The sequence below is a fragment of the Dasypus novemcinctus genome, chromosome 22, assembly GCF_030445035.2.
Source record: "Dasypus novemcinctus isolate mDasNov1 chromosome 22, mDasNov1.1.hap2, whole genome shotgun sequence".
NCBI classification, from domain to species: domain Eukaryota; kingdom Metazoa; phylum Chordata; class Mammalia; order Cingulata; family Dasypodidae; genus Dasypus; species Dasypus novemcinctus.
In genome coordinates this window covers 39548842-39559905 of record NC_080694.1, presented here as the reverse complement: position 1 = coordinate 39559905, position 11064 = coordinate 39548842, and the positions used below count along the sequence as shown (strand labels likewise).

Here is an 11064-nt window from a genome sequence, read left to right as displayed (position 1 = left end):
AGCGTAAGAACTTTCCCAAGAAGACTACATAAAAGATGGGTAAGCTCTGATTATATTTCATAGCACACAACGTATCTTGGATTCTCCTGCTATTGGTCATGCTAAACTTGATCACTTGATAAAGGTGGGGGCAGCATCTCTCCATTAAGATAGCACATTTTCCTCATTATAACTGGTAAATAATCTGTGGAATGACACTCTGAAGTCCTATGAATATCCTGTTCCCAACAATGTCACACAATCCTTCCCTGAATCTATTATATTCGGAGTTATAAATCATCCTCTAGTACTATCATGCCTTCTACACTTATTTGCTGACATCCTCCTCCTCCCTCCATTTTTCTGTTGTTCTTTGTTTCTTTAAGCAATCAAAGCCTCTTTATTATTATTGATTCAGGGTTTTTTGATTAACTATATTATACCCTATTGCTATCATTATTTTTGTTGATGCTCAAATTGTCCCAAATTTGTCCAGTGGAAACCAATTTAAGCCACCCCATGTATTTCTTTGATATGTCCCTAGTAGTCCTTGAGTACTTTCTTGCTTTCATGACCCAAACTTCCTTTGTATTTTTCCTGCCAGAGAACTGGAATCAGCCAGTTTCCTCAAGTGGCTTTAACTCTGCTCCCTAGTGTAATTGAGATTGGCCCGAGTCTATTCCTTTTTATATAAGTCTTTCAACCTTAATGCCAAATCTTGGCTTTCTTTTGCACTTGTTTCCATAGAAAAAGCGTAAAGGAAATTTTTGAGAACTATTTCCAAAGGCAAAGAGCACAGTTCTCACCACTTAGAGAGCAACATAAAATACACAAGTGGGCCAGTAGCTGCAGGCACACATGGAGTTAAGGGATGAGTTCTATAAGTAATGTATTCATACCTTGTCCACAGTACCCTTACTTTATATTTATACAGTTAGCCAAGGAGTCTGGAACTATAGGACTCTTTCTGGATGTGAGATGATGACTCTCACTGAAAAGCTATGTATTTTTTTCATTCTCTGTGGATGGTGTGTGTTTGAGAATTGAATCAAAACTTAAATCACAATATTCCTCTCTCCCCCTCCCCCCAGGGCCTATAGTGACAACCAAGCTTTACTGCTTGAAGGACAAGATTTATAGATATTTGCAAAAATGCTGAGGACTTGACACACTAGTCTGTCCTTCCCCCTTGGCGGCCACCCATGCACTCAGGAGACACCCTCTCCTCTGTTTGAGAACATCAGGGGATGTTCTCCCCAAAATGGGGAGATAGAGGTTCAACACTTTCCCACTCATGTATGGGTCTCCACCCACTGATATAACACACTGTGACAAGATGAGCCTTCACACACTCCCTAGAAGCCTGCCCCAGATCCACCCTGTGCCAGATGCCCCCCCCCGTCAAACACTTAAACAAGTAACACTTCCTTTTTCTGAAGTTTTCTCAACATTAGAGTTTCAACCACGTACCTACAATCTCCTGTGTTCACCAGCTCCCCACAAACCCTCCCCCCAATTCCAGGGACCATCTGACCCATCCTCCCAACCCTAGCTCCCCTCAAGCCTATCCAATAGTATCCCTATGCCCTCGTCTTTTCCCTTCAGTGGGGGAGAACGTAACTACAATGTAAACTATAATCCATGCTGTGCAGCAGTGCTTCAAAACGTATTCACCAAATGCAATGAATGTGCCACAATGAGAGGTTGATGTGGGAGGAGTCGGGGTGGGGGTGTGGCGAGTGGGGTATATGGGAACCTCTTATATTTCTTAATGTAACATTTTGTGTGGTCTATGTATCTTTAAAAACAAAAAGACAATTTAAAAAAAGATGACAACAAAAACAAACTTAATCAGATCACACATCCTGTCTGGAGAAACCAGCCCCATCTCACCTCAGTAATTAATGACAACTTTGGAGGATAGGAGAGATTTGTCAACCGACTGTATTCTCTAGTTACTGCTTCAACCTGAGGAACTACTCTTTGTTAAATCTGTTTAATGGCCACTTGCTCAGGGAGGCCTCCCAGCTCTAGCATAAGGAACTTCCTTTGTTTTCCCCAATGCAACAATTACCACAAATTATTTTGTCTTCCTTTTAGATTATAAGGGCTATTTTTGTCATCTACCATGGAATCCATAACTTCTGACTTCTGTCACATGCATGGCACATGGTAGAACTCAATATTTAGGGAATAAAATTAATTTCAAGTCCCTCAATTGGGAGAAGGGACAAGAGGAAGGGTGGTGGGATAAGAAATGCTCTAGGGAAAATGGCCCATTAAATGAGAATGGAGTCACTGTCACCCTAAGCACTAAAAGTTCCCCATAATTTAGTATTATCTCACTTTTTTCCTAAAGATTTATTTTATTATGCCCCTACCCTCATTGTTTGAGCTGTCTCCTCTTCTCTGTAGGAGGCAGCGGGAATCGAACCTAGGACCTCCCATGTGGGAGAGGCACTAAATCGCTTGAGCCACCTCAGCTCCCGATTTGATTCTCATTCTTTCCTGTTTGTGTCTGTTTGTGGTGTCTCAGCTCACTGCGCCTGCCCGTTGGGCCAGCTCACCTTCTCCAGGAGCCCCAGGAACTGAACCCAGGACCTCCCATGTGGTAGGTAGGAGCTCAATCACTTGAGCAATATCCATTTCCCATAGTACTATCTGATCTTAGTTGGTTTTTGTTCTACATGACTACCATTTCATTTGCTTATCATCTATGTGTACTATGGAATTTGGTTGTATTAACATATAATGCTGATAATTTAAGTTGACCCACTGATTTTATGTGTATTTTGCCCCCACCTAGACTGCAGATGAGACTTCTGACTGCATTTGCCTAGCCTCAAAACTAGACTTAAAAGGTCTTCAAAAAAGTTGTTAATTCAATGACAAACAGTTTGAATGTCAATCATTTTTCTTTCATCCAAAGAATAGTGGTATATTTCATTGACTTTCAACAGAGAGCCAGAGTTCTTCAGGTCTTACCTTCATTGTCTCAAGACCAATTCCATCCTCTTAGAGAACAAAATTAAACATCATCTGTTTTGAGGATAGCCAAAAAGAAACTTTTTTTTTTTTTTTTAATGCTATGGTAGTGACTTTTGCCAATGTTTCTCAGTACTCACTGTTCAGAATAAACAAGAACTGGACATTGACTTTGGATGGCTCTTTTACACAGATTTTTCCAAAGGACTCTATTAGTAGAGGCACTCAAGAAATGTTAAAAGAACTAACTTCAAAAAACCAACTTATAGCAAAAATTCAGAGCTAAAATAGTTTTCACCTGGCCTGCCTTTCATAACATGCATTGAATAACCAAATGGTTTCAGATGTATCTTAAGATAAACAAAAGCTGTCGCTGCTAAGTGTCCTAGTGTGTGTATAAACAAATTAGCAAATCAAAACACAAAACCCTTAAAAGTCTAAAAGTTTATTGCCAGAAGAGCAAACTTCACAAAGACACCTTTTTATTAGTACATAGAAAATAACAAGCAAAATAAACAGAAAACTTTGACCAAAGAAAAGTCAAGATTGCTATCATGTGCATACCAGTCAAATTAATACCACGCCGAACTAGTACATTTAATAGTATGTGGTTCATACAATCCACATTCAAAACCCAAAAACTAAAGAAGATTCATTCCAAAATGCTCAGAGTTTCAGTGGGTTTTTTTTTTAAGGGGGAAGGGGTGTAATTTTCGACTACTACAGAAAACAGAAATATTTAGATAAGAAACAGGATGACTAAAATATCCATTATCACCTATTTTTTTAATCTCCAAGAATAAAAATCTGTATTCTATGCAAGTTTAAGACAAGCTGATCAAAAATCTAATGATAGAGAAGAAACAAATTCTAAATTCAATTTGTTCTATCCTTACAATTGATTACCTCTTCATGTACACTACATCCTAGTCATGTGATAATAAAGATGAACTAAGATTAAAAAGTCAAAACGGCCTTTACTATTTGATTTCAAATATGGCTATATTTTCTTAAGCAGAGAAAGCTATATCATCACTACTACAAGCTCTGGGTTTTCTTTTTTATTTAATAAAGCAGAAATCCATATAAACGAAGCCAAGGTATAGCAAACATTTCCAACCGAGGACTAGTGCCCGATAGAACTACTGCTAAACGTGTAGGAGTAAGAGTAGGAAGAATTTCCTGTTGCATCAAAGCTTCCTCTCCGAGAGCCACTGCGGGAGCCAGAACGGGAACCGGAGCGAGAGCCTGAGCGGGAACCGGAGCGGGAACCGGAGCGCGATCCCGGAGCAGAAGATATGTTATAGGGGCTAGGTAAGCCCTTGGAAGAGGTGGAGGCGGCTTCCAGAAGGCGTAACCCAGTGATATCTTCTACCATGGAGCGGCTCAGGGCATCCTTGTAGGATATTTTCAACTTGGTTTTAGGGCAGGTCAAGATCTTGGCGTAGCTGCTGATGTCTTGCAGCCTCTGCGCGCCTCGGCCGTCGATGAACCCCTTTCTGATGGCTTCTTCGGTGCTGATCCTCCCGTGCACTTCGGGGTCCACCAGGCCTCCGGTGATGTACTGGAACTCTAGGAAGCGCTGACCCGCCTCGTACGGGAGCCACTTTTCCTTCACGGCCTCTGCCGCCGACATCTTCTTCTTGCCCTTCACACCTTCAAAGCCAACAAAAGCTTTCTGGGCAGGCTTCAGCCTGGTGGCCATGTCTTGGTCGATCACCCCCTGGGAGACGGCGTCCTGGAGCGACAGCTTCTGCCCCGTGGTCGGGTGGATGATCCCTCCCGTGCAGGCCTGAGCCTCCAGGAGCCTCTGGCCGGTGATGCTGTCGACGATGCCCCTCTCTATACCTTCCGAGATGGAAATTTTCTCCAGGTTTTCCGTGTCGAAGATGGCTGCGATGGGGCTCGACTCTTCCAGGGAGTCCGACAGAGAGCTGCTCCTGATGGTCACATTCCTGACGCTGGAGACGCTGGAGATCTTGCTCACGGACTCGTGCCGAGAGCTGCTGAACACGTCGTCGGTGAGGCCGGCACCCATGCCGCCGCTGCCCGCGCCGTTCTTCAAGGAGATCATATCAGCAAACTGCGTGAGGCTGAGGCTGCCGGACCTGTACTGATCGAAGAACTTCCTGTCCACCAGGCCCCGGTCGATGGCATCTTGGATGTCGTACTGACTGCCCGTTTTCCTGTCTACCAGCACCACCCGGGTGGAGCCATCCGATCCAGTGATGGTGATCTCTTCCCACTCACACTCCTGCTCGCACAGTTCTCTGAATGTGTCGTAATCGATGAGGCCCTTCTTGTAGGCCTCCTGCACGGACATCTCCCTGTTAGTTTCTGGGTCAACGATGACCACTCTGCGCTTCCTGAGCGTGTTTTTCTGCGACGTCTGCACCTGCTTCTTCTTTTCCTTCAGGGGCAGAAGACAGAGCCCCGTTTCATCATCCTTAATGCATCTTTCCTTTAGCTGCAGGTAGGTCAGGTTTTCTTCGGTGTTGGGGTCGAAGAACCCTTTGGTGTCATCGCTGGGATCGGTGAGGATCTCACTGAGCTCCTCATTGAAGTAGCCCCTCTTGTAGGCCATGTCGACGGGTAAGCGATGGCTCTCCTTGGGGTCAATGATGCCCCCGGTGGCGATCTGGGCTTCCAATAAGCGAATGCCGTGGCCCTTTTCAATGAGTTCCTTGTTCATGGCTTGGAACAGAGAGATGATGTTCCCCGTCTCGGGATCGTTATAGCCGGTGACTGCGCGTTCCGCCGACAGGAGCTTCTCTTTAAACTCAATGCCCACCAGCCCTCTTTTGTAGGCTTCTTCCACCGGTAACCTCAAGTTGCTAACGGGATCCACTATAAAGCCAGTGGCCGCCTGAGCTTCCAGCAGCTCCAGCGCGGTTCCAGGCCGGACCAAGCCGATTTTCATGGCCTCGTAAATGCCGAGCTTCTGTTTTGTGGTCTCGTTGTAAATGCCTGCTATGCAGCTGGAGCCCTGCAGGAAGTCCTTAATTCTCTCACCAACCTCGTCGTAAGAAATCTTCCCGGATTCGAGTTCAGTGACGGTGGAGGGTCTCAGTATCCCGGAGTCTACCAGTTCGGTGACGGTCACGGGCTGTCTGATTCCTTGGAAGGACATGCTTCTCTTCTGCACCGTCAGCAAGAGCAGGCCGGTGTGTGCCTCGATCCTGCACCGCTCCCTCAGCTGCAGGTAGCTGACCTTCTTCTTGGTGACGGGATCCACAAAGTTCTTCTGACTGTCTCGGGGATCGTTCAAGGACCGATACAGATCTTTGTCAATCAACCCACGGGCCAAGGCGACGTCTTTGGGCAGAAAGACACTGTTGACGGGGTCCACGACGCCCCCCGAGGCAATCTGGGCTTCCAGCAGGCGCATTCCGGTTTCCCGGTCAATAAGATTTTTCTTGATGGCTTCAGAGATGGAGACGGTCTTGCCCGAAAAGGGGTCGTCGAAACCGGTGATGGATTTTTCTGCCGTGTATATCTGCTGGCGGTCGTCGAAGTCGATGAGGTCCCGCGCTATGGCACTGTCCACGGTCAGCTTCTCGTTCCTGTGGGGGTCGATGACGCCGCCCGTGGCCGCCTGCGCCTCCAGAAGCATGACGGTGGATTCTGGGGTGATCAGTTTCTTCCTCTTGGCCTCCACCAGGGAGTACTTTTCCTTAGGAGACGTGGAAGCCCCCGCGATCGCCCCCGCGCCACGGAGGAAAGGCTGGATTTCCGAAGCGACCTCTTCCACCGACTTCTTCCCCTTCAGCAGCTTGTCCAGGGTCGTTTTGTCGATCAGCTGGCATTCGTAGAGCTGCATCGCCGTCACCTTCTTCCGCAGGCCGTCGAACACCAGCTTGGAGGGGTCCACCGTCCACTCGTACTCGGTCTGCGTCTCCCGGTGCGACCCATAAGGGCGCTGTTTGAGCCTGTCGATCTCCCTCTGCAGCCGGGAGCGCTCCGTCTCCAGCTGCGACTGCGTGTCCCGCGTGGAGTCCTCCAGCTTCCGCCGGCACCGCTCTTCGATCCTCTTGATCTCCGCCTGCAGCCTTTCGATCTCACACCTGAGGCTGTTCTTCTCTCGCTCGCTCTTCTCGCGCTCCGACTCGATCTTCCGGATGGCCTCTTCCTTGCGGGAATACTGCGTTTTCCACTGATTCAGGTCGTTCTGGATCTGCTGTTTCTCGCTCTCAAGGCGCTGCTTCAACCTACTTTCCGTCTCCAGGGTGGCTTTGGCGCGATTCAGTTCGTCTTCCAGCCTCTGCAGCCTCACCTTGTCTTGTTCCATGACTTTTATCTTCATCAGGAGGCTCTCTCTTTCCTGCACCACTTGAGTGCACTGAGTCTTCGATTCCTGGATCCTATTAGATGCCTGGGATTAAAAAAGAAAGACATAGGGAGAAGAAAATGTTTTGATCACATCCTATTATATCCTAATTGAACCTCTTTTTCTACATCTTCCCCCACCCCCCAAAAAAAATACCTTGTTTACTTATTTTTCCCTGTCTATGTTTTCCCTAGATATATTGTTAGCTGGCTGGCTTGCAAATTCAAGGAAAAAAATTCTGTTGCTGTATGTTGCCACTTTGATAAATGACTTCATACTTAAACTTTTTTTCCCCATAGAAAGATCTAGAAGTTGCAACTCTGTCTTACTCTTGACAGTAATAAACAATGGTTTGAAAAAAATATGAGGAGTGTTGTTCCAGGTTATTACACCTGCTATACCTACATCTTACTAACATTTTAATGAAGCAACACAAATCTATGGATATATACACACCCCACACCCAGCCCCACACAAATATTGTCTATAGAAGTCAAATGCATAGAAGTTAGACAGTCTTTTTTAAGTTAGGGGTTAAAAGAATAAAAGCCAGACAAAAAGAAACACATTAAGGCTACAATTACTCAGAAAATAGAATAAGGTGTGCAGGAAAATCATCTAATAATACATGCAAGAAAGAAAAACTGATTTGAAAACTGCATAGGAAACTGCTTTGTTAAGGGTATAACTTTTACAGAGGAAAATCTTAATCACAAATGGATGTCGTAACTCACAAGGAGCCACCTTCTAGAATATAAAGTGCAACATTCAGAAGTAACCTCAGATGTTAGACACACACTCGAGTTTCCCAAAACAGGCTCAAGCACAGGTCACCCACAGGTTGGCACCTGGGGCAGTGCAAGGACAGAAGGAACAAACGGCACTGAAATCATTTCAAAGCAGCTGAGTGGCTTATGACCCCCAGCCATGCAGCAATGAAAGGAGAAATCAGACTTTCTGCAAGCATTCATCTAAGTGGCAAGAGCAATGGATTATTTGACAGACAGAGACAGTGAAGCTGTGATCAAATATTTGTGAATACCTCTATAGCCTGCTTCTGGAATTTCTCAATTTCCTGTCTCAAATTTTCCCTCTCTCTCTGTAACTCATTAATCAGGCCCTGTAGCTCCAGCGTTCGGTTGTTGCTGATTTGCAGTTGGCTCCGGAGTTCCCCGATGGTCGAATTCTTCTCGCTGTCGGCTTCACTCCGGCTCCTCCTCAGCTCATCGTATTCCAGCCTGAGGTTCCGGAGCTCCTCCTCCAGCATCAAGTGCTCCTTGGTCAGATTCTCCGTGAGCGACTGCAGCCTCTCTATTTCTATCTTACTTTCATTTAAGCTCCTGCTTTTATCTTCGATGGCCTTCTGGAAATGTTCGCTCCTCAGGTGAGCCTGTTTGACATTTTCTTGTTCCTGGAGCAACTGCCGCCCCAGGGCTTCGATCTCCAGGGACAGTCTCCTCAGCTCCTCCTGTGTCCTCTGCTTCTCCCTCACATGGCCATCCAGCACGTCCCTCTGCTGGCGGAGGTCGTCCTCGCTCCTTTTCTTGACAATGGAGGCCTGCTCCAGCTGCTGGGTCAGGCTGGTGATTTTTATTGCTTGCTCCTTCAAAGACTTCCTCATGCCTTCCAGCTCATCCTCCAGCTTCTTCCTTTTGGAAGAATCTTCTGAGGCTGTCCTCTTCAGCCGGGTCAGCTCCTCTTCCGCTTTCTGCTTTTGCAGCTGCAAATCTTTCAGAGAACCCTGGAATCGGATGATATCCTGGTCCTTTGTGGTCCTCTCCTGCGAAACCCGTTCATAGTCGACCCTCAGGCGCAGCAGCTCTTGCTCGTGAACCTTCAGCTTGCTTATCGTCTCTGTTGCACTACTGTTTGCTTTCTGCAGATCGTACTGGACCCTTTGTAATTTAGCATTTTCATCTTGCAGGCACTTGCGCTCCTTGGTTTCTGTTTCTATCAGTTGTTTTAATCTGTCTATCTCCTTGTTTTTCTCCTGGATGGTTTTGGCAGCATCGTCCAGAGACTGCTTGTATCTCACGCTCTCTTCCGTCCGCATCTGAGTGACCTGTCTCAGTTCTATCTCCAGCTGCTGCTTTCTCTGAGACATCTCTGAGCCAGTGGTCTTTTGCTGCTGGACGTTTTCTTCAGCCCTCCTAAGACTCTCCGTGGACTGAGCCAATGTGCTCTTGAGCCTCTTTATTTCTTCCGCCAAGTTGCGATTTTCACGGGTGAGGGTGTCTACCTGGACCCGGTAGCCGCTCGTGTCCTCCTCTTTCTGCACGGTGAGCTGCTGGATGGTAGTCTTGGTGATGTTGATCTCCGTCTCAAACTGGTTTTTCAGGCTAATGATTTCCTCATCGTAACTGCTCCTTACCTTAGCCAGTTCATTTTCGTATTCCCAGCGGCGCTTGGCCTCCTCCTGAAACTCAGTTTTGAGTCTTTCGATCTCCTTGTTTTTGTCCTGAATGGTCTTTGCAGCCTCCTCAAGGGACTGCTTGTGCCTCGCATTGTCCTCGGAGCGCTGGTTTATGATCTGCTTAAGCTCTATCTCCAGATGCTGCTTCTGCTGCAGGATCTCGGAGCCACAGGCCTTCTGCTGAAGGGCGTTCTCCTCCGCCCGCCTCCGCTGCTCAGTGGTCTGCAGGATGCTGTCGTTTAGCCTGACAATCTCCTCCTTCAGATCGCGATTCTCCCTTGAGAGTCTATCGAGCTGGTTCCTGAGATTTTTGGAATCATCCTCTTTTTGCAAGGAGATCTCCTTGATGGTGGTCTTCGTAATATTAATCTCGGTTTCGTATTTGTTCCTTAAATTACTCATCTCCTCATTATAGTGGTTTCTTACCTTTGCCAGCTCACTTTCATATTCTCTCTTCCGGTTGGCCTCCTCTTGGAGCAGAACCCTCAACCTCTCTATCTCATACTCCTTCTCCTTGATGGCTTTCTCGGACTCCAGTTTTTGCCAGCCGAGGTTCTCCTTTTCGCACTGCCTGGCTTTCTGCAGCTGGTCGTAGTCGTTCTTTTGTTGGTCGAACCTGTCTTCCACGACCTTCCTTCTTCGCTTCTCATCCTCGATCTCGTACGTAAGCCTGGTGATCTTCTCGTTGAGCTCTTTGATTTGACCGTAGCACTTGTCTAGGTTTTGCTTAGCGGACTTTCCATCCAGCTCAGCTTGCCTCTTCAGCTCCTCCAGGCTCACCAGCTTGGCTTTGAACTGAGAGCACTCAGCCTGGTATTTCTGCAGGTTCTGATCCAGGAATTTGTTCTTGTTGCAGTTTTCAGAATTGGCATCCCTGGCCATTCTGAGCTCCTCTTCCAAAACCTCAATCTTGGTATTTTTCAGCTGTGAAATTGAAATCAGAAATTAGTATGATATGAGGCAGAAAGTTCTACATAAAAAGTTCAAGAAATCTAGATTCGCATCATAATTCTTCCGTGAACTGCTTATAAGCGCTTAGCAAGTGATGTATCATCATTGGGTCTCAGTGTCCTCAAGGGTAAGATGAGGTCATTTCTTTCAAGATCAAAAGCATCTATGAGTTTAAGAATTATGTTCCCTTTATTTCAGGGTATAAAGTAAGTTTCCATTAAACTCAACGTAAGCATTAGAAATGAGGAGTAAATTAAACAACCACTGAACAATAAAACTTCAAATCCAACTAGGCCAGCGTGCTCTTTTCCTGAACTTAGCGCAAAGAATTCAAACAAGTTCCTTGACCAAACATTAAACAAAATTACTGGGTTTGGGCAAGATTAAAGTAGCACAATTCTGCAAATAT

The 11064-nt window shown here is 46.2% G+C and overlaps 1 protein-coding gene across 3 annotated transcripts in view; it reads right to left on the bottom strand.

Annotated features, from left to right (window-relative positions):
* Positions 1–3393: 3393 nt before the first annotated feature.
* DSP (desmoplakin) overlaps positions 3394–11064 on the bottom strand; it is a 51162-nt gene continuing 43491 nt past the window's right edge. For 2 of the 3 annotated variants that reach the window (XM_058285198.2, XM_071210961.1), the window contains exons 23-24: positions 8334–10628; positions 3394–7336 (exon numbers count right to left, since the gene is read on the bottom strand). In XM_058285198.2, coding sequence (XP_058141181.1) covers positions 4091–7336; positions 8334–10628 — 5541 coding nt within the window. In that variant the 3' untranslated portion in view covers positions 3394–4090. The remainder of the gene's footprint in view (positions 7337–8333; positions 10629–11064) is intronic. The other variant, XM_058285199.2, reaches the window with a different exon arrangement.